We start from the raw sequence: 24,944 nt of genomic DNA on the forward strand, positions 1-24,944 counted from the left end.
AGCTGCAATAAAATTATCTCATTGTGTTGCTAGATTAAGACAAGCAAAGATAGAAAGATTTGGTGGCTGAAACCTTTCACCAACAATAATTTCATAGAGCCATAATTGTGTATTTGCACAATGATATGAAACGTTCAGTATATGTGAATGTACATGTGAACAGAGTGACAGCTGTTAGGCAAATCTAATCAGATGAATTGTCATGGCATATGCAGATCATCTATCATTGAGCTGATTGGGTTCAAGACACATTGAGAAATAATGGATTATATTTTCACGACTGAAGTTCCATATTAATCAGATAAATGTTGAATAATGCAGGAAGGATCGATGTAATGAAAATCATAATTTAAAGACTCTCTCCAACCTTTGCTGTTTGAGGAGTGTTTCTAAAGTAGATGAGTTGGCATGATAATTTTCATCCTGATTTGGGTTTGAACAGAATATAGCAAAAATATAATCTAGCATGTAAACCAAATAGATAAAAAATGCATATTTAGCTTGAGCTTAAAAAGTTGATAATCATGGATACATCTGAAATATATAGGGGTTATTTACACAAAGTTTTATCAATGTCATGTCATATATAAGTGTTGAGTCCATTATTTGATGAGCTGCGCAGCAACAAGTCAAAATGCAGACAAATCATGAGAATACAATGAGATATCGAAGAAAACTTCATGTAATAACCTGTTTATCTGTATGCATATTTCATTGATGACTTTTTTCCTAGGAACGTTCCAAAATTAGCATTGAAATTAATAGAAGTCAACCTTGCTCCTGGACATAATCATAGAAAGTTATGGAGTGATGGCTTCCATATCACTTGTTGATATTATTCTGCAGTTTGGGCCATTCCACTCCACAGGAGGGGTGTCAGACTTTCAGGGCAAGCAATTTAGATTAATATGAGAACACAGGTTTTCACAATTTAAAGGACCTTTACATGGAAGTTGAGTACAACAGTAGAAGTAAAACATAGATGGGAGGGTGTAAAATGGGTGTTTTTTGTATGGTGAAAATAACCTCAGTCCTTCATGAAACTTAATGGTGCCTATTGAACTTGTGCGTGAAAGCAAAATACAAAATTTTGACCATAAATATAAATGATGTGTTAGAGAGTCACGTCTGTTCTGTCAGTATTTTTATGTATACATGTATGAACATGCAAACGTGTATGCCTTGCTGTAATTAGTTCCCCTTACATTGAAAATATGATTCATATTTTAACATGTTAAAATATGGGTTCTTATTAGCAAAATGGCAATGCATGTATCATAAATAGCAACAGCTAATATACAAAGTAAGAACTTTCCATTCCTGTATTAGTGACATATGGTAAGAGTTTTCAGTTGATTAACAATTCAGTGGTTGGGATGGGGAGAGTTTACCTTGATCAGATCACAGCATTTAACTCATCATAGTTGTTATCTACCCCATATTACAAATTTTACTACAAATTTTACAATAAGTACATGTTATTAACAGGAAAACTCACCATACAGTTTCTGAGAATTCTCTGTCGACACAAGGTGTTTACTACCTAAATAGAAGCTTAGATTTTTCGTTATGGACAGTCGAGAAAGTTCTGTCTATGATATTACGAACCTTTTGACGATGGATAGGCAAATGATAGAGGGCGCTGTGTATAAATGAGTGAATGATTTGTAATAACCAAGTAGGAATCTGTGTGTATCCAATTTATATCATTTTGACTTGTTTCTTTGTTTCAGGGTCAGTAACCAGTGCCATTGTAGTTGGTGCAGCAACTGGTGAAATGATATTTCCTGTTGTAGTTGGCAGAGTATGTAATCAGACAATTTTCATCCTTCTGAGTTCATCTCTGTATTTGTTTTCTCAGTACATTCATAACAGGGTCTCAAATACTTTGCCTGAGTCATCAGAATCTGAGTGTGCTTTCATAGCAAATGCTTCATAGCTGCTGCAGCAGTACAGTCAGGGTAACATAAATCCATAAATCCAATGTGATATGATGCAAGACTGACATTGACTCAGCTGATTGGTATTAAATTATCCATCTGATTTCATTAAAATACTAGAAACATCTGTTGATGTAGCATTCGTAAATAGAGTATACAGATGATATTTCATTAATTTGTTGTGACAGGCCTTCCTTTTGGTTATTTTTGCAGATATTTGTACATGTTGGTCCAGTGAGTTTCCTGGTATTTGGAAATGTCGCCTGCTTTGTCTCAGTCTTTGTTTACCTGGCAATATGTCTGCTTGGAAGGACTACAGGAAAACAACAGAGTAAGTCACCGTGATTAATTATGATTCCAAGTCATTTCAATATGAATCCATTAATCAACAGTTGTTATGCAACACACACTTTGCTGTACTAATCAGGCCAAATTGTCACAGGTAGGCATTCGATGAAAGTAGAAATCATTTAAATTATATACCGATACTTAAAAAATGTTGAAATTTGTAGCACTGGTAGCTAGCCAATATTTCCAGCCATATGAAGTGTAGCTGTTGTGGTAAATTTAAGAGACAGAAAAAGTTGTCAAAGCTAGTCTGTAAAAAATTGTTTCTTGAAGACATGAATTGCAAAGTCATTTTAGCAGACAGGTATTTAATGTACTGTATCTTGAAGAGATAGTGTACAAAGATGGATGTGTAATCTGTCATGAAGTCTTAGTCACTGATGAACACATTATGTGTGGTATGATGGAAGTACACTGAATTGAAAATTATCAAAGCTAGACAATCGTGTTGAAGACAGAAATGTGGTTTATGATTCTGGTGAGCCATTTTGAACCATATGACACCTCAAATATTACATTGTGCACCACTTTGTGATGTTTTAGATTATGTGGTCATGCACTTCAAAAACTGATTCTTTAAAAAGTTACTGAATAAACTAAGGCCAAGGTGAAATTGCATTTACCTACATTGAGCGAAAGCTCCTTGCCTTAATTTCCAGTTCCTTTCATAAAAAAGTAATATTGATAACAAATGTTTTAGTTCAGAACAAATGACAATATTGAAAACACTTAAGTACCCAAGAAAGATAGCATTCTATTTTGAAATGGATTCAAAAAAAGGGTGACCATGAAAAAGTTCCTCTGTGAAATAATTTCATAACAATCTGAGCAGATTCTTAATTAATATCAGCATGCATTGACTGGCACGTGTTTTTAGTTTCTCTTCATGGCTAAGTACTTTTACAAAGTGCAGAGTTGATTTCATTCAAATGAAAGGTGTTACATTGTGATGTCTGTTGAACTAAAATCATTGACATGAATTAATGACGTCATCAATCATTCAAAGTCAATTGTATCAGTGTGTACCTAAGTCATGGACTGTTTGAAAATGAAATTCATACGTGAAGATCTACACCCTTCTCTTTCCAGTAAACAAATTTCTAAAGTGCAAAATGTCAATGTCAGAGTACAAGGTGACAGGTTGGATATGGCCCAGTGAATAATACTCACATGTGATGAAGTAAATCTGAAGTTAATGACACAATTAAAAGAATTTTGTGATAAATGAATATTTATAGTAACATGTTTTAGAATTATACAGTCACAGAGTTTCATGAATTTGTCTTTCTGCATGTTGTATCCTAATATCGGTGATTACGCAGCTTGAATTTTGTTGAGATGTTACATGTTTCAGCACATTGGACTCTGTCTTTGCAGACATTGGCTTTGAGGAAGTATCCTTTGCCGTTCTGCTTGTATCTACTGCATAACCTTTCTTTTCTCAGCTCACTCTCATCATGACATTCTGCTGTAGAATAATGAACCAACAGCATGTACCAATTTATTGATGCCATTATGGAATTACAATTCTCACATGGCTGTTGTTACTTTAACAATATCCAACATAACACACATAATTGAACCAAAACATGCTACTTTTAAATGTCTAGGTTTTGTATACTTTGGGGTGATTGTAATCTAGGTTGTAGATGGTGGAGGTGAACCATTGGAATGTTAGATGCATGTTTCAAAATGTGGAACTTGGCTTAACCTTCTTATCAAAGCAAGTTTTCTGTAGTGGCTTCCTAATTTTCAATCATGGCAGCTGGAATAAGTTTTGAAATACATCCTTTCTTTGTCTTTGAAATTGATCTGTCTATTTTATTCTATTTTCTTGGTTCCATTTTTTGTAAGATATATAAATATGAGAAGTGTCCAAAACCACTCAATGCTGTGTTGCTCATACCATCTACATTTTTATATTTTAATACACAACTTTCAAAAGCAGAAAAGTCCCTGCTACAGACAATGTTTTCTTGAAAAATTGGTCCACTTGGAAGATACAATGTAAGAAGGCTTCGGTAAGAAGCAGCAAAGCATGTGTCGTATTCATGTCAGAAGTTCTTGGAAGATGTATGGGAATCTTGGTGAATGCTTGCTTTATGCTATAACTGGGATGGATAATGGGTTGCTTCAGAGTAGGCTGATTATAAGTAGATGATGTAGATGATAGAATGTGATTCAAAGTAAAATTCATGTAAGAGACTTTGAGGATGTCAACCAACCAATCATATCAATTATCTCCAGAAGCTAGGTGTACAGAGAATACTTCATTACTCAGTCAAGAAGTCATGCTGGCCATCAAGAATAAATCATGAAATATTGTGTCCATAAAGTAAGTCTTTTTATAAAGCCAACAATGAGGGCAGTATGACAGAGAATCTTGCTTGATGAAAAGTTTCCAATGGTTCCATTTGCCTTCAATCCAAGAAATCTGAGAACCTAATTACCAGTAGTAGAGTAGAGACAATTTTCCCACATTTGGTTTTAATTATTTGTTTGTTTGTGTCTGTTTGTTTGTTTGTTTGTTTATTTATGTAATTTATTTATTTATTTAGTGTTTTATCATGTGGATACCAGCAAAAAGTGAACTATCTTACAATCTTAAATAGTAAATATACAGCAATAGATTCAGTGAATATTGATATCTAATAGTGCCAAAGTCATTTGGTCAGTGTTACATTTTGAGACCACATCAGAATCAAATACATGTAGATAGTTCTGTATTTTATGGAGATACAGGTCAATTTTATCTAAAGTCTTTAAAGTAGTATGATAAATAACAGACACTCAGTTTGACAATTTTTACAAAGTGGTCTCTGCTAATAGATGTTGTATGTATCAAATTTGATTAGCCAATTTTTAAAAACTTAATTTTCTATCAAGTATGTCCTTGTATTTTTTATTTTACTGGTCAAAGTATATCGCATATCAGTACCAGGCAACTCATATCAATGAATCAAAGCCTATACAAACAGATCATTAGCTCCACTTTCAGTGACACAGAGCTTTATCTAATAGGGGGGACGTGTGGCATCGTCTGTCCCCTGGCATCCGGCAACTTTTTACATTCCAAGCCTCTTCTTCAAAATGGTCAGTTTGATTCCTTTAATATTTGGAGTACAGGTCGCAAGGGATGCCCTTAGTCAGATTTATTCAAATTATGAGGCTAATTTTGCTATTTTGGGGCAAAAATCTTCTCCTTATCGATTGGCCCAACAGCTTTTAATATTTGGTATACAGGTACCTAGGGATCATCTTTTCAGAGTTTTTCAAATTGTGCAGAAATATGCAAATTTGTATTTTTGGAGCAATTTTTTGCCTTTTTTGGTCAATTTTTTTCTTAAAAACTACTTGTCTGATAGCTTTGATATTTGGTAGACATGTTCTTAAGGATGATCTGAATATGATATGTTCAAATTATTTTGGCCATATTTGGTCAGGCTATCCTGAAGTGAGCTATCAAACACTTCCATACAGTTATTCTCTACGTAACACTGTGGAGCTTTATCGGCCGCTCGGTCGCTTGCTTTACTTCATATTGAAGAAAAATAGTTCAGAAAATTGTTGATCAAGAGTTATATTAAGGGTTGGGCAATACTGACGACAGCCAGAGTAAGTAACCTTCAGTCTTTGGTTCTTCATTAACAACCTCTCTCTATTGGGAAGTCTTATGGCTAGCTTGGCTCTATACTGCTATGGTTTATGTACATACTGTGATTTTCATGATCTAATTGAAAAAAAGAAACTTGTTCTTAAATGCCAGGTTGGTTTACAGAGTGACACTTTGTATCCTTCAGATTACCAATTATTCAGAGTGATGCAGATTGCTGAATGAATTCAATGCAAATCTTCTCTCCTTCAAGATTTGTCAGACATTTTAAATATTATTAATAAATTTCTCTCCTTATTTCATGTAACTTTACAGCTGTACCACTGAGAAACTTGGCTTGGTGCCGTGCTTGCTGCTTTGCATCACGGGAAAGTCTACTAGCTGGTGGGGAGGTCAGCTATTACTCCAAACTTGGTGAAGAAGTCAAACTTGTACCGATAGCTGAACAAAAAAGTCCTGACTCTACCAACACCCCACAATAATCTGATCATAATCTGACCTATGCCTCAAAGGTTTCCAATGTTTTAGCCATGTGTATTTATTAATTTATTTATTATTTACTTACTTTTTATCAAATGGAATTCTATGTTGACTTCCAAACAAAGATTTTAGTGTCATATTAGAGTTGCTTTCAGAATTTCCGTAGTTTCAGATGTAAGCTTGAATAAGCGGAAATTTCTCAAAGCTCCAGAAAGTATCTTAAAGACAATGTTATATGTAGTATATTTGATCAATTTGAAATTGATCTTTTAAATTGTAATGACTTAAATATATCAGTTATAATATCATAAATATTAGCAAATGTTTTCTTAAAAAATAGAAGTTTTAAATCTAGTTTGCATCATTTTTCAGTGACACCAAAGTAGAAATGAAAGCCAAGAATTGCATGGAAGCGTTCCTTCAGATCATGCCTTGCAAGGCAGACATGATTGTAAAAGTTTAATCACCAAAAATGTGATGTCAGAAACGAAAGACTCAGTAATCAATGCAATGAAAGTCATGAGTAGAAATCAGTTTAATCAAGTACAATAAATTGAAAATGACTTCCTTTTACAGTTTAGTTTTCATTGCTTATAAAAATTATTTAGAAAAGATTAAGCAGAGCTTAAGTTTACATGTTGTAAGAAGATAAATCACAATTTGATCTTTATCAAAGTTTAACAAAATGATCAGCTGATTTGAAGAATTATTATTGTTTTCTGTCTCTCGGTATAAGTATGAAGAATTATGTTTTGTCAATCACTTCATAAAAACAGAAATATCAATCAGAGATGTACATCCATTCAGAGTTTTAAATTGAAAATCCATTTTTAAAGAAATATTGTTAGTTGGTAAGGTTATTTGTGTTCTTAATTCAGGTTGTTACATTTTAACCGAAAAAAATCAACTTTTAGACTGGCATCTGTCAGAGTTTATACTGATCACACATACCTCTAGATTCTTTGGCAGTATGTAAGCAACAGTGTACATATGAGAAAACAAGACTGACTTGCTATAGATGGAGTAATATGTTGCTTATATACCAGCTAACATCTCAACTTCATCACTGACATCTCATAATATCAAGTCCATATAACATCACGTAATGTCAAGTCCATATAACCATCTCATTATGTCAGGTCCATATACCAACTCATAATGTCAGGTCCATATAACATCGCATAATGTCAAGTCCTTATAACATCGCATAATGTCAGGTCCATATAACATCTCATAATGTCAGGTCCATATAACATCTTATAATGTCAGGTCCATATAACATCTCATAATGTCAAGTCCATATAACATCTCATAATGTCAAGTCCATATAACCATCTCATTATGTCAGGTCCATATAACATCTTATAATGGCAGGTCCATATAACATCTCATAGTGTCAGGTCCATATAACATCTCATAATGTCAGGTCCATATAACATCTCATAATGTCAAGTCCATATAACATCACATAATGTCAAGTCCATATAACCATCTCATTATGTCAGGTCCATATAACATCTTATAATGTCAGGTCCATATAACATCTCATAGTGTCAGGTCCATATAACATCTCATAGTGTCAGGTCCGTATAACATCTCATAGTGTCAGGTCCGTATAACATCTCATAGTGTCAGGTCCATATAACCATCTTATAATGTCAGGTCCATATAACATCTCATAATGTCAGGTCCATATAACATCTCATAATGTCAGGTCCATATAACATCTCATAATGTCAGGTCCATATAACATCTCATAATGTCAGGTCCATATAACATCTCATAGTGTCAGGTCCGTATAACATCTCATAGTGTCAGGTCCATATAACATCTTATAGTGTCAGGTCCATATAACATCTCGTAATGTCAAGTCCATATAACATCTCACAATGTCAGGTCCATATGTAACATCTCATAATGTCAGGTCCATATGTAACACCTCTTAATGTCAAGTCCATATTTAACATCTCATAATGTCAGGTCCATATAACATCTCATAATGTCAGGTCCATATAACATCTCATAATGTCAAGTAACATACCATTTCTTTTGCCTTCATACTTAATATAGCTTTAAGATCCTCAAGTATTGTTCATGAAATTATTTAAACAATATTAAAAGTACCCTCCAAGTACTTTTTAATTCACTTTCTTTAAGGTGAAGTACTACGAATTACGTCAAAATTAAGTTGTGGTGTCATTTTCTTGAAACTTTGCACAAATATTCTTGGAAGTTGTGCAAGTGCAAAAATGAAATAAAAAATGGGGGTCACCGCGCTTGTTTCCATGGAAACGGACGTTAAAATGGCGTCGATAGAAATAAATAAAAATGATATAATTCACTTAAACTAAAGAAAGCAATTATAAAACGCTTAGCAAATGAGTTAATTTTAATAAATACCAAGACTTAAGATTCATATCTATCGAATGTATAGTTTTCATGATGTTTGTGAAGAAATTTTAACATAAGTATCGATTACAAAATGACGATATCGAAATTATATCACTACATAATTTTCGAACTTTCTTCCTGTCGCTTTGAATGGTGTCATTTTGACCAAACTTGGCGAATAAACTCCTGACATAATACCATTTAGTTTACACTTTTAATAAAAGGGTGTCACCACGCTACTTTTTACAATATCTCCAGGTGAATGGGTAATTTGCGCCATATAAATGGAGAGAAATGTTAATTTTTCGCTCATATTGAATAAAAACCAGCTTCCTAGGGGGTCAAAATATGACAAGGTAATAGGTCACATGTATTTCTAAGACACTGGGTCAAAAAATTAGGTAAAAGCGCAATTTCAACAATGACAGGTGATGTTAAATACATGCACTACAAAATAACCCATTTGCGGCAAGCTGGAGTTAAATCTGCGCAGAAACGTTCTAAAGCCTGTGCGCGTCCGAATTCGTCGCCCTTTACCTTAAGGCAATGTTGGATCACTGCGCAAGATTTTCAGGTTAGATTAGGCAATATATATCTTAAAATCCATATATTGTTTTAATGTAGTTTTTCATTTAAATTATTTGTTCCAAAATGGAAATAATGATCCAGATTTATGTGCATGCTGATGTTAAGAAATTTTCAAATGCTATCAATAAATTGCAAACAATTGCTCAGTCATATTACATGTATTAAACATTTACTTATTTTCTGATTTGCTTGCAATTCTCCATGAATTTACAATTGGCAATGCCCTTATCAGTTGAAAGGTCATCAATATTTACAAAAAGTTATCACAGTGTAATTTGATAGTTATTCTAACAATCCATCATTAATCATCTCCAATAACTGACAGGTGTATAGAAGTCTTATTTTCATCTTTTGTCAATCATTTCAATTGCAAAATAAATGTTATTTGTATTGTTGTCTAGTCTGTGTTTTAGGAATTGCTATTCATTTTTGGCATTGCATGCCACTTTGAAAATGAGTGTTTTAGTAATACCCTGTATAAACAGAATCAAAGGAATATTTTAAAGATGGTTTTATTCTGTATAGGACAATGATGATACTGTATGTGTATATTTTGTCAGTACATGTATAGACTATGGTATTATATTAGTAGTTGTTGTTGATTTTATTGCTTATTTGTAACAATGCTGTGACGTGCCTTTAAGAATGTGTACATAGTTTATAGAGAAATATATATGTGTACTTTTAATGTATGTCACGGAATAAGAATAAAGTGTTGCAGCCGTGTTTGTATGAACATGTTACTTAGGTCAGTAGCTTGGTTAAAATATGTGCTAGAACTTAGAAGTGGCCATTTTTAGCGTATCATTGAAACTTATGACTTCAGGTACTTATCTGTAAAGTGTTAAACAATACAATTAAAGATATACTTTAGAAGTGCACTGGGAATACAGATTTACTGTAGTTTGATGGTTGGGAATAGCATCTCTGAATCAAACAAATACGTTTTCAGGTAAAGAATGTGTTCTTCATTAAGGCCTGGTAGTATAATATGTTTGTAAATTGAAACCTGTCTGCACTGAACAAGATTCACACTTGAAGCCTGTAAATCACCTGACTTAAGATGTGACTTCCATAAACTACACTGTATTACTTGAACACCTTCCAATTCATTGATGTTCAGTTTTAATAGGTTTCTGTGTATAAACATATCACAGAGCAGCTTTTGTCAAGTCAACACAAAGTGACAAGGTTCAAATGGCTAATTGATGATTACAGTATGTCTGAATCTGAATTTAGAGTTCAAATGGTGCTGTCAAACTGAAATAGCAATATACTGGATTCCATAAAACGATGACTAGGTGTTTTATCAAGCTGGGCACTCCAACTGCATTTCACAATAACTTCTGCTCACATTTATGAAATGGCAGGGAAATGCCTTTTACTTGTAAATGCAAAGTATTCATCAAATATTAGAAGTAATTTTAGAAGTGGTTTGACAAGTGAATTGAACTCAGCAACATTATTATGACTCCACAGAGTTGTTTTACGATTCAAAATCACAATGCAAATGTTTTATCTGTGCACTCCACTTTTACTTTCACAGGTTTAAAATCCTTTCTATGATATTGTTTCTTCTTTTGACTTGTTTTTTATGCAAATTTTAACCCTTATCCTGCCAAGTTCATATTTCACCATTTTGTCAAGTTGCTTAAAACCAGTGAAGCATAACATGTCCCATTTGTTGCAAAGACGAAAACATTTGAAGACTTCTAAAAACAGAGATTCTCTATATATTATTTTTTTACTGTAAGCGTGCTGTAACTTATCATATCAAGTGGGTGAAAATTACATATAGGGTTGGGCTCAATACCACTCTTTAATGACTTACAGATGGAGAGGTGCTGTGCCTGGCAGTGTACAGTAAGGTATAAACAATATTATAATGAAGTTACAATTGTGTTGCTTGAAATTTTTGTCAGAGTTTGTTTAAATCTTTTACTCACACTAGTGTAAGTAAATATTTAGCTGATATCAGTATTTCTTTGCTATGTGTGAAATCTTAGTTTGTAGACAAGCACTGATTCAGTAGTGAAATGACAGATTTCCTGAACAAATGCTGTGATCAAGATTTGAAGACAGCAGAATTCATCCAAGCAGCACCCAGCACAAAGGACATGATGAGAAAGACCTAATAGTTTGCTATATGTATATGGTAAATGAAAGTTGTTGATAAGGGACTTAACTTGAAGACTATCATGCCACAAAGCAATGTATTCTATTCCATAGTATAATTTCCAAGTACATCCAAGGAATATGTTCCCATATTTCCACTCACTGATCATATGGTGTTTAGGAATCCAGTGTTCCATAACACAGGCCAGTAATCCTCGTCCAAAATTTGGAGGGTCTATAACTTCCACCCAAGTTGGTTTGGGGTTGCATGTAGATTGGTATCTGGCTGTGTGTGCTTCCATCCATGTGTGCCCTTGTATTGAATACCTAACTGTTTGCTTTCCTCTCCTAAACTGTACCTGGGAATGCTATAGCATAGGTGTACCTGTACATGGGAATGCTATAGCATAGGTGTACATATGGACATTCATTTATCTCAGGGCATTGTGCTGTCAGCAGTGCAAAGTGCATCAGATAAATTTGTTGTCTTGCTTCATCATCATCTCCACCCAACTGCGCATTTCATCTCTACTGTGCTGAAAACTTGGTTCACCAGTCCCGTAAGATGATTTAACTTGAAATTTTCCAAATGATGACAATAACTTACTAATAGATCTTTGGTAGGAAGGTTATTAGGAATGAAATCATTCACAATTTTACCAACGTTGATGTTTAAATGTTGGAACTGATAGTCTGATATCTGGTCAAAGCTTTGATACCCTTGATCTAAAAGCTTTTAAATTTCATTTGTAATGCATATTTTTCTTCACAACTCTTATCTGAAACTACTTGTCTGATGATTTTGCTTGCTTGGCGAGTTCCTACGAATGACCGTATTTAATATGACTTCTTGTATTCCTACTGATGTCTGACTAATGTCTGAAATAGGCGTAACATTTTGACACTTTTGAATCATTTTTCTTAAAGAAAACTCTAGAAATCTTTTTTTTTCTTTTAAATTAGCTGCTTGTCAGATAGCTTTGAAATTTTGTACTTATGTTCCAATTGATAACTTCATTTGACTTTGTCCATAATTTCAAGGGCCTATTTTTTGCCATTTTAAACTTTCATACAGATGTGCCTGAGTTGAATTTGTTCATAAAGAAACAGCAGTTTTCAGTGATCTATTTGAACTACTCATTGTTAAGTCTTATTCCAGGGTGACATACTAGTCAGATTCTCTGAGTCATTGCATTTCTGTCAATCTGATTTCAGTTGTGTTGATGTTGTCCACTAGTGTATCACTGTTAAGATAAGTCTGTCACCAAGGGGAAGTACAGGGTAGTTATTTTTATGAAGGTAGATTACAGATACTTTGAGAGGTGTCATCAGGAACTAGTTGTATCCATGGCAACTGAAGGTCACATAGAAGTATTAAACCAGGAGATTTCAACCTGAAATATATTGTAGAATAATTTTAAAAGTTAGAAATTCCTGATTGATGATATTGCCAACTTGGCTTGTGACTTGTCTGCTGAACAGCTGCTGTGTTGGCTATACTGTCACTGCATGCATTGCCATTCACATCTGATTCACTGGTTTGGAGACTACAACCAGAGTTTGTTTATACATGTTGTCATTTTGTTGTGACTGTGATTGTGACCTTGAATCATCACTGTATTCTATTTGAAATAATATTAGGGTCATCTCAGCCTTTAATTAACATGTTAGAACAGCCTTGATATATCACCATTTTTGTCCAAAAGTGTTGTTCCTTAGATAATACACATTGATTTACACATTGGTGTAATACGGTACACATTACACAGTCATGTAGCTGTTCATAATGTAAGACTTGCCAATAAACTTAACAGTCAACGTGATTTCAACTCCTGAAATTCAGTGTTTTATAAGGAATATGGTCTCTTTTTTGTTTTTTATCACTCAGTGTACAAAATGACAATGGTACATAACTGCAAAAATGTCAAAATTAACCTTTTGCTAAATGCAAACACATGATTTTGTTTGTGACCACAAGAAATGGATTTTTCCTATTCTGACTTGCTTTCCTATGACAAATACACATTGCAAGGGAAAGCTGCTACCCTTATCAATATGAAAGACACAACCAATTATGATTTCATTTCAAAAGTGTGCATGAGGTCAAAAATTAATTTTAACTGTGTTTATTCGGCCATTCATGCTGTGAGTTGTGCATGGAACTTGATTTTTACGTACAGACTATGAAATGTCAGGCTGTAAACAGTGTTGAGATTATGCACAGTTGATTAGTACCAGTGTTTCAGCATGTTTCAAGAAGTTAAACAACACTGACTACCGGTATTTTTCATGTCAAAACAAGTGTCATGAAAAAAGTTCAAGAAAGAGTGACTTTGTCCCTTAAAGTCTGGATGTGAGAAATGTCATTGAACTGCAAGAAACGATTTTACAATTTTTATTTAGATTTATGTTTCATATATGTGCACATTTCTTTTGTTGTTGGCTCTTTCAGAGTCCTGAAACTGTACTGCCAGTGTTTTGTACACACTATGTTGTTATGAATATCATGAAACATTCAAAATTCACTTTTGCACTTGGCCAATACTGTGATTGTAGCTGCAGCCCCACGAAGGTTGTGATTGTAAAGAATGATAGAAACTTTATAAACTGTCAAAATGCTTGACATTTTGACTCCTCTAGCCAAATACTTTGCACTTCATTTTGCATCAGTTTCATCAATGCTGATGTTAATGATTTTATTCCCAAACATAGATGACAGTTTTGTGAAACGGCACATATTTATGTACTGTAATAGTAATGTAACTTTTTTGAAAAAATAAATGTTAGCTGTATCATGTCATCAAATTCTGACTTTGTAGTGTTTTCTGTCTGTTGAGGGTAAAATGTCACACTGTTATTACCTTTGGTTTTTAGGCATCAGAGAATAGTGGACAAAGATTTGACCTGAACTTAGTGACTTTGAGAAATCAAATCTGAAAGCTATATGAACGATATTAATCCATACATTTCAGGGGAAAGTTTTGATCACAATGAAAATAATTAACCCAAAAATTTTACATGTCCACAACATCTAATTGTCCGGAGCACCTACATTACAATCAACACAATTGGAACTAATTTGGGATAATTGGATTTTCATGTTTTTCAAATATCTCAAAAGTGTTAGGTGCCGTACAGCTGAATGTTGCAATATTACAAATTACTCATAAAAACAAGTGTGTAATATAAGAAGAAAAGCAGATGAGGTTACATTTGTAGATTAAATCGACATTACTTCACCATCCAATTATCCCAAAATAGTTCCAATAGTGTTAAGCTGAAACATTGTCATGAGTATTTTTTTAAAATAAAGTAACAAATAGAAAACTTCACCATCATTTGAGCAAAATTATATGAGGTTCTCTGTAGGAATCAAAAATCAAATTAAAAAAAAATATCCAATGAGTACTTTCTGAGAATGAAAGTTTAAGTTTCTGTAAGAAACAACAGAAAAAAATGCTCAAGCGTTAACATAATGCAAATTTGTCATAAATTGTGATGGTCACATTTTTTTCTGTTATCTCTTGACTCTGATTGGCTTTTGGAACCCTATCATATTTGTCAGTTTACTGCCCGTACAAGACATTCTGATGAGAACAGTACAACCCTCGTCACAAATGAACCATGTGTTAGTACAAAATATCCATAGTGTGTACACATACATGTACCCTGCTACCACCCTGCTGGCATGCTTCACTCATCGAGATTCTCCCCTTTCCGGAGTCAAAGCCAAGACCACTGCCATCTCCATATGTGTGACACAAGTTTCATACTCAGACACCCCAAATCTCCATATCTACCACAGAAATTCCCCAGTTATCTCAACCGATCTACCTTCACTAAGCTTGACTGCCAATGAGAGACTTTTGTCTCCTCTTGAACTTTGTCACACATACAATATACAGCCTAAATTAAATGAATTTCTCATGTATACCTGATTCCTGATCAATGTTTCATAAATGGTAAAGGATATTAGGGCTAGCATCAAACCAAAGGATTTTATTTACTTAAATAATATTTTAAAATAACTGCTATTAACTTAAACCTACATCATATCATGCAATGACAAATTCAGGCCAGTTTGCTGTTTCTTTTTCTGGAGCAAGAGTTTGGAATGACATACCTTTTCATATAAAGTCCACAACTCTCTACATAACTTCAAACACACTTTTAGACAATATTTGATCAATCAGTAACAGATTTCACTTTTGCCATGTAGTAATTTAGTGATCTTCTAAACTCTCTACATAACTTTCAAACACACTTTTAGACAATATTTGATCAATCAGTAACAGATTTCACTTTTGCCATGTAGTAATTTAGTGATCTTCTACGATATTGTAATTATTTCAGCACTTTTCTTTTATTTACTCAAAGAACTATTTGTAATGGTTATCATGAGCCCCCTTTGCTAACTGTTTTTTCAGACAAGCTACCATGACGGGGTTTGGGCCAGACTAGCTGTAGGCTATTTCCCGACTCCCCATTACCCTCTACTTTGTTATTTTCTCCCTCTCGAGTTCATGTGTCATGTAATTAACTTTTTTCAAATCGGGTAAATAAACCAATTAATTAATTAAATAACTGCCATAACTTAATACAATGCTCTCACAGATTGTGGAAATAGAATATGAAAAAAAGATCAAAGTAAATTAATGACGCAGAGTTGTATTGATATAATCACGTGGTCATTTTATTATTTCTCCAGTAATATCTTTGGAAATGTTGATATCACAATATTGAATGTCAATATTATCAGAGGTAGAAGAAAGAGGAAGTTGAAAAATGCATGTAGTGTAACCCAGAAATGTTCAAACCGGACTTTTGATCTTTGAAGGGAAGCAGTTTGTAAAGCTTATTTTGGATACAGCAAAATATTTTTTTTAAAAAAGGAAAACTGACCCTGTAAAGCTCAATGTAAAAGTCACATGACTAAATGAATAAGGAGTACTGTATAGCAGTTTAGTAGTTTATGTGTGGCTATCGATAGAGTTCACACATCTTGTAGAGACCAAGGAAATCACCATTCTACAACTCTTGAATGCTATCTCATTACTGCTTCTGCTATGTACACATGCAACGTGGAATGAATTCAGAGCAAAATATGAGGTTATAGCAAAAATGGATCAAATTGATACTGTATTTGTCCCCTGGTTTACCAAATGTATATACTTATCCTTGTTGTTTTTGTTACAAAACAGCAGAATTACTGAATGTTGTAAAGTACATCTTACTTTCAGTATAAACAAAAACATGGATTTTATTACAAATTGCTTTAATTTTTACAAAATGGAAATTTTCAACCATAAGGATTTGCAAAGGTTATGTACTAAAAACATCTTTGGACTTGTTTGCAAACGTACAGTGAATTTCAAAGTACAATGTGCTGGTGATAGAAAATAACACTAACTGCATTCATTACAAACATTCTTCGATAGATTTTGGAACAATTGAAACCCAATACGACGTCCACTGTTCTCACGTACAAAACACTTTCAGTATACAGAGCACCAATCATTGTACTGACTCATACACACTTTACTGAAAAATACTATCATGCAGGGAATTGTGATAAAGACAACATAAGAATGTTCAAGCAGACAGACTACAGGCGAGTTTTTCAGGGGGAATGCGGAAACAATGACAATGTTGACTGTGTGGCACAGTGAACGTTGTATTGGGTTAAATTGTTGCAAAAACTATCAAAGTAGAACATTGGTAAAAAATGCAGGTGGTGTTATTTTCTATTGCCAGAAACATTTTTCTTATCACCCAGGCATTGTAATTCCAAGCGATTTTGAAATTCACTGTAATTTGGTGAACTTCGATTTGGGATGACCTCTCAAGTTGGGTAGGTTTTATAAATACTAATGAGCCACTCTCAATGAATTACCTGATGAATACTTATCTTGCAAATTAAAAATCTAACAAGCACATAAAAACTGAAAATAAACAAATATAAACAAATATAATTTTTTGAATGGGTGATAATATACGAAAATCAATTTCAATTGCTAGGCCGTGTCTAAGGCACTGTTGAAGTCCAATATTAAAATTAGAATGTAAATCCCTGTTTGAACAGGTGTGAATTTGCAAACACAAACTACACAATACATAACAAAATCAAAAAATCACAAAACATTGACAAAAGGAGTGAAGTATTGCAACATATGTACACATCAGAACAATAAAAATAATAATAATAATATTAATAACAAATAATTATAATTACAATAAATAATTCTGAAAAGAAATCCAACTTTACAAAACAGGTTACCACGTAATGAAAGCCTTGGGCAGCATTGTCTTTGGAAACATGGCATCATTATACAGCATTATTCATAATATGTCTTGTTTAAATAACCATTAAGGTTTGCAATACACCAGACATTGATCTCAAAAAGCACCAATAAAAACATAATGATCAAATTTTAATCTTGAATATTCATTTAATGAATCAAGCATTACAAAAGATTTACTTTATAAACCGAGCTAAATGCTGGAATTCATTACAAGATTTTTATAAAATCTCACAATTATGAGAAAGACTTATTACTGCCTTGTTATCATCAGTAAGTAGTAATAATTCTGAATTGTCGTGATGCTATTTTTCTAATCAATTATATCTATATATAGAATTCTAGGATATTGTCACTTTTTCCAAAAATAGTCTTTTTTTTGTAAATATTGCATCTTGTGGCGTAGGTTATTAGCTACTAAAATATAAATTTGTACTCAAAAATACTTCTGTAAGGCACAGTCAACTTCTGGAACACACATCTGAAGTTTTCTTTACATTTGAATTGTGTTCAAGTCATGGTGTTGTATATAAGCAATAAACTACATCCAGTGACCGGTATACCACAAGACTTTGACCAGTTTATTCCATGTATGCAAGAGTGATAGCAAGTGCATATACATTGTTAACTGGTCAAAATCCAGTGGTATACCTATTGCTGAGGTAGTTTATTGCTATTATAACATAACAGTATATTGGAATTCTAATGTGAAATGTTATAAAAGGGAATTTTCTCTAGCTGAGAGCTTGAGCATATTCCACCTGTGTTACATCATGATACCATGGCTATTGCCATGTCTCAGCCAATCAGATCACTGTATTTGTAACATCAATATACTGATATGATATAACATATATGACAAAAGATGATTGATCAGAGGCACTCTATATCATATTAGATATTCATTTGACCATATCATGGTAGATATTCATATGACCATATCATGGTAGATATTCATATGACCATATCATGGTAGATATTCATATGACCATATCATGGTAGATATTCATATGACCATATCATGGTAGTCTTCAGTAAAGCCTGTTATCTTTTGCATTATTCAGAATAAACAAAGTGCACAGAGGGATATCCATATCATTAACATCATAGAAGTAATATTTCCATGGAAAGCATGGATGACAAAATCCTCACAGCACTGTGACTTGTCCATACACCAATTTACCGATGAAGATTAAATAAATCAAAGTTACCATGACAAGCTACCACAGTCCATTGCATTCAACCATGGTTAACACTGATAATCTACCATGATAAGGGATTACATTCAACCATGGTCATGAAGGATGATCTACCAAAGGGGAGTGCAATCACCTGACATTTATAGCCAATATGAACATTCATGTTTTCCTGCAATGGCAATTACCAAGATGATGATGACCATAAACCCTGATGAGATCAAATCATAATGGACACTCTCAGTCCTCTTCAGATTATAGATTCTCTTGACATTCACCATGGCAACAAAGAGACTGAGATGAAGTGATGAGATGTGTGTTTCTTAATTTAAAGTCGACAATTTCAACATTGCTCTAACAACTAGTGTTCTTCAAACTGCAGCTCTCGCTAGCTGGTGTTGTCACCTATAGATATCTGTGAAAATATGACAAATAGAATTATTGTGATTAGTAAGGTTCATAAAAATCTGATAACACATCATCACAATATCTGACTTGCATAAATATGCACATGTCTGAATAAAGGTCTTTAAATAAATGAAACTTAATCTACACTTTTCTTACATTTATACACTGCTTTTTGTCGAATCATAAAAAATATTGGAAACTAGACATACATGTAATGTCTAAATTAAGGTTCCAAGACAAGAAATTGACCATTTTAAACTAACAATTCTCTAGTGTTTAATAAGCTCAGAACCCCCCTGAATTGTATATTTTTGAAAAGCCTAGATATAGGGGAACATTTTGGTCACCATAGTGTCACCATTGTTTACATAACTATCATGTGACAGGTAATTTGCATAACCTTTTCAAAAATCGGGTTTTCCCTATGTTTTGTTTCAATGCTTTGAGATATGTGGCTGAAATTCATGTGAGTGCAAGCTATACTACAGTTCTTCAAAAGTGTGTCTAAGAATTTTTTTAAACCTTCTTAAACATTTTTTATGCCAGAAAATCTTCCAGAGCAGTGAATTTTACCATACTTGATTTGTTTAAAATTGTGCTCCAAAAAAACTAAGCAAGATATAAAAAATCTGAGACACGTTTTGAAAGAGCATTGTGACAGCTTGCATTCCAGCAAATTTGAGTCAGATATTTTGAAGTATTGAGACAAAACATAGGGAAAACCGACTTTTGAAAGGTTATGCAAATTATCTTGTCACATGATAGTTATGGAAACAATGGTGACACTGTGGTTACAAAATGTTCCCATATATGTAGGCTTTCAGAAAATGTATACTTTACGGCGGTTCTGAGTTTATTAACCGGTTAGAGAATTGTAAGATTAAAAAGGTCACATTTCTTGTCTTGGAACCTTAATGAGTTGACAACACTGTCAGGTACATGATAAATTGCTTATAAAGAGATTGTTAGTCTAAGAGTTTTAAAACAAGTCATTGACAATGACACAGTCCCCACTTGTACTTTAATTACAAGTCCTCTGATAGGAAAAGTCTCTTCATTAATTAGGTCTGTGATGAAAAATACTGCGATACAGATGGGGTGCTTAACCCTTAAAACGCCATGCCCGTATATATCCGTACACGCCCAACTCACGCTCAGCGCCATGCACGGATATATCTGTACACAGCCTGAGGTTCGCTCAGGCAAAGTTTGGAACTTGATTTCCCGCGTTTAACAGGTCACCTGACAAATAAATCCATTCCTTACCCTTTGAACCCACTTCAGGTCTATATAAGGACTAAAATAATGACATCATCAGTTGTAGCTACAGCAATTTCCAGTAATTTGAGCGACCTTTGAGAAATCGGGTCGACTATTTTTACCGTGAATATCTAATAAGATCTGGTCGCTGACTTCCCCGAAGTGAGAGACATTCTGAACGTTTTTTTCTTCAGTACATCCTAAAGACGATCGTTTTGTGACAATTTATTGGCCATTTCTTTATAGAAATGACATATTTTGGTATTTTTGAGGACAATCTCTGAGAAAATGAAGACTGTTTTTGATCGGCCGAACATGATTTTGAAGTTGAACAGCGGCTTGAATGGCGTCACCACGGAGCATCGCATTGACCAGCCTCTCTGAAAGCTCAAGTTTGAGTATGTCAGTTCGGTTTTCTAGGCCGAAAACACTAGTGATGAAGAAATTTGAAAGAATTTTCACGAAATCTAATTTAATATGTGATTTTGGAGCAATCAGGTCTGTTTACGTCAAGTAAACATTGGTATCGCGACATTCTTCAACGTGTATCGAGACGGCCAAGATGGCCGCCGATCATCGGGTTTGTGGGTACAAAACATACAGCACGGCACGTTCCGAACTGTTGATCTCGCGTCATATTCCTACGTCTATAACATATTCTTTTGTCGAAATATACCCGATATGTAATTATTTATATCATATCTATTGGTTTATGTTCATTTACTGGCGAATTATGTTGCGTGCTCGTCAAAATACGTGATCAAACTTTCGTATGTGTTCACATTGACTGTCATGATTTACGGAGACGTTGCGATCAAACGTCAGGGCCAGTACGGTTATCGAAAGCGTTCAGAGGCGAATGTCGTTCTTATTGTACCTCAAACTTATTTTATTTAGTTCTTGAATCGAATTTATTTTCTCAGAAGTTCAGGTAGTGCGTTTTTGTGGTGAAATTTTTCTTCGTTTGCCAATCACAGGGTAGCTAATAACGTAGCTGAATACAGGCTCTGATTTGAATTGCCTTGTAAGATGGCAGCTTGTTCATGATATCAATCAAATTAGTTGTTTGTGTTTACTTGCAATGCCAAAATCTTTCAAACATATCCTCTCTAACTTTAATGGCAACATTCATTCCAGAACAACAACAATTGAATTATATCTGATAGCAATCAGAATCCAAATAAAAAAATAAAAACAAAGATTTTTCCTGGTTACATGGTTTCACCTTTCGATGCAGAAAGAAATACACAAACAAACAAACAAATAAATAAATAAACGACAAATGAATAAAAGATGTTGTTTACGAAATTCAATCATGTTGCTGATTAAAATTGTGTCTTGAGCTATATTTCACTTGTGTTATATGCTTTTGTGTAGCTGTGTTGAAGGGTATGTGGTATTTGTATTATTGACAAATATCAACAATTGTTTGTTTGTTTATTATTTACATTTGATAAGTTCCGCTGCTAAAAATTTTCACCAAAATATGTGTCTTTTCATGACCTTTAAAATGTGTAAAGTTTGCAGGTTTTTGGACTATAAGATCTATTTTTAGAGTCTTTTATTCATTTCCAATACATTTTGAACCAAAAATGTGCATTTTAAGCCCATTTTCCCAGCCCCCATTTGCTAAACCAAACATGGAAAGACTTCTCGAAGCTTCTCCATTTCATGATCTTTGAAATTCATAGTGGTTTAGCTGGGCTTCCAATCACAGAAATACACTGTACCTGTCTAAAAGAAGTGTAACATGTCAAGTTTATTGGTTCAAAAAGTTCTTGGCATGGGAGGCTATATTTCATGAAAGTCTATGGCGTCTTAAGGGTTAATGGCCAAAAATGAGTTCCATGGTGATGAAAACATGAAACTGATGTAAGCCGCCATACTAATTACAAAAGGTCATTAAAATGAATCAATTAGTACTTAATCAACAGGATGCGGCCAAACATTTTTGCATCCTATCCTAACACTGACAGATCATCACCGGTAAAGTTTGATGCAGTACAATTTGTTTATACGTGCCTGAGTTATATATGGCTAAGGACATGAAAAAATTGTAACAAAATGGCCGCCATGCAGCCATATTGGATCACATCGTGAAACAAATTGACGTGCATATGTATGATATAGGTCAATGTCCTTGTACCAACTTTGAATGAAATTGGTTGAGATGTGCCGGAGTTATGGCTCCGTACATGAAAGAATCATAACAAAATGGCTGCACGGCAGCCATATTGGATTGTATCACAAAACAAATCAATGTGGATATGCATGACATAGGTCAATGTCCTTGTACAAACTTTAAATAAAATCAGTTGAAACATGCATGATTTATGGCTCTGTAAATGAAAAAATTGTAACAAAATGGCCGCCATACGGCCATATTAGATCATATCATGAAACAAATTGACGTGCATATGTATGATATAGGTCAATGTCCTTGTACCAACTTTGAATAAAATCGGTTGAGATGTGCCTGAGTTATGGCTTTGTACATGAAAAATCGTAACAAAATGGCCGCCTGGTGGCCATATTGGATCGTATCAGAAAACAAATCGACATGCATATGTATGACATATGAAGTAATCCTTGTACCAAGTTTGAATGAAATCACTCCAGGCATCTCTGAGATATCTGCGTGAACGGACGGACGGACAAACGGACACACGGACATGACCAAACCTATATGTCTCCCCGGACGGTGTCCATAGGGACTAATGACTGATATAATACATTATACCGGTATACATAATAATTTATTATACGTTAGATACATAATAATTGAAATACTCCTCCCCCTCAATGCAATTAGTTTTGTTCATCATGCATGTGTGCTATTATCCTTGGTCCCTTCTCATGACAAATTTTTGATGCGATTTTACTCTGAGGGGTCAGTTGTGGTGATACAATACAGTTTCATAGTTCAAAAGATACAACATAAAGACTGCCAGCATGAGAGCTAATCTTGAACTGAAAGGAGAATCTAGTAAGAATTAAAATTACCGGACATTTACTCGGTTAAAACTCTTAGACTATTGTTATGCATTGATACTCACCGTAGCTTCTCCATAGACTGGATTGTCAAAGACAGATTTTTCATCAGAATTTGTTTTTGTACCAAAACTAACACTGCCCCCATCTGAACCACCCTGCAAAAACAGATTCCACAAGACAATGAAACATGAAACTTACAGGTAGGATATGTGGATAAATGTGTCAAGGTCAAGAGTTGCATTTGAAGTCAAGGGAAAAACTTGTCACCATGGAAATGAGCATAAATTATGAGTCATGGAACAATTATGACTTTTTGTCTGGCATTTGAAAGTTCAAAGTTTATGAATTATTTCCCTTTCAAGAAGATTGCTGAAAGTGACATTATGTTTTAAGAATTGCCTGTGATAAAGTCCCTGATCATCTTGTACACAAAGTTGATTGGGACATCCTTTCAAAAATCAGAGCACTAGTCACAATATTAGTCAGCTGAAAATCACGAGACAAATTTAGAAATGGGTTGTATGTTTTTGATATAGTCACTTTTTAAGAATAAAAACTGAAGCAAGATAGATGTGTACTTACTGAACTATATCTACTGCATACAATAGGTCCATTACCAAGATCCAAAGACCTGCTGCGTCTTCGATACCAGATAATAGTTAAAAACACAATCAGCGCTACAAGTGCTAAGCTGACCACTATTATTGCTACTATTCGTGACTTCATATAATGTTTTTCCTCCTTTGAACAAACATGAAAAGACATACAATCAGAAAAACTATCGGTAGATACTTTCACAAAAGAACAGCTATCATTAAAATCCTCAACTATTTAGAAGCAATTTTAACCTTTCACACATGTACACATACAATAAAGTGATACACATATTGTAAGTATCCCTGGATTCAATGAAATTCAAGTGCATAATGGCACCAATAGGGACTACAATTCGTTAAGTTAACATAATTTGCATGATTTTCAATGTTTTAACTTTAAATCTCATTGTTCAAACTGGCAAAGGACATTGGCAACTGGAAATCTGAAGATTGAAGGTTTATCATATTGTACATTTGTAGATTTACCTCATACTTAGAAAATTCACTTTCAGGAACAGGCTTTACCAAAGGCATCTTGATCACATGTACAAAGCCATTCATTGTTGGTAGATCAAATTCTATTATGAATATGTCATTGATGTACCATGCATCCTGTAAGACAATCAACAAGACACTAAATGAAGATGATGTGAATTCAAAGCTTGACCAATGAAAACACACTGCTAGACTGAAATGTTTAGGATAAAAATGTTGTC

General features: G+C 33.9%; 2 protein-coding genes across 8 annotated transcripts in view; one reads left to right on the forward strand and one right to left on the reverse strand.

The window, feature by feature from the left end:
• Nucleotides 1-8,446, forward strand: part of LOC139134578 (major facilitator superfamily domain-containing protein 4A-like) — a 92,864-nt gene extending 84,418 nt beyond the window's left edge. Inside the window, exons 8-12 of one of the 3 annotated variants that reach the window (XM_070701482.1) lie at nt 1,734-1,804; nt 2,154-2,271; nt 4,536-4,623; nt 6,217-7,520; nt 8,226-8,446. In XM_070701482.1, coding sequence (XP_070557583.1) covers nt 1,734-1,804; nt 2,154-2,271; nt 4,536-4,606 — 260 coding nt within the window. In that variant the 3' untranslated portion in view covers nt 4,607-4,623; nt 6,217-7,520; nt 8,226-8,446. Of the gene's footprint in view, nt 1-1,733; nt 1,805-2,153; nt 2,272-4,236; nt 4,310-4,535; nt 4,624-6,216; nt 7,521-8,225 lie in introns of those variants that run through there. The other 2 variants (XM_070701480.1, XM_070701483.1) reach the window with 2 other exon arrangements.
• A 9,709-nt stretch (nt 8,447-18,155) lies between these two features.
• Nucleotides 18,156-24,944, reverse strand: part of LOC139134579 (stabilin-2-like) — a 74,428-nt gene continuing 67,639 nt past the window's right edge. For all 5 annotated transcript variants that reach the window (XM_070701485.1, XM_070701488.1, XM_070701486.1 and 2 more), the window contains exons 57-60: nt 24,715-24,840; nt 24,215-24,373; nt 23,695-23,787; nt 18,156-19,385 (exon numbers count right to left, since the gene is read on the reverse strand). In XM_070701485.1, coding sequence (XP_070557586.1) covers nt 19,359-19,385; nt 23,695-23,787; nt 24,215-24,373; nt 24,715-24,840 — 405 coding nt within the window. In that variant the 3' untranslated portion in view covers nt 18,156-19,358. The remainder of the gene's footprint in view (nt 19,386-23,694; nt 23,788-24,214; nt 24,374-24,714; nt 24,841-24,944) is intronic.

Source organism: Ptychodera flava, chromosome 6 (genome assembly GCF_041260155.1).
Source record: "Ptychodera flava strain L36383 chromosome 6, AS_Pfla_20210202, whole genome shotgun sequence".
In the NCBI taxonomy this organism is placed as follows: domain Eukaryota; kingdom Metazoa; phylum Hemichordata; class Enteropneusta; family Ptychoderidae; genus Ptychodera; species Ptychodera flava.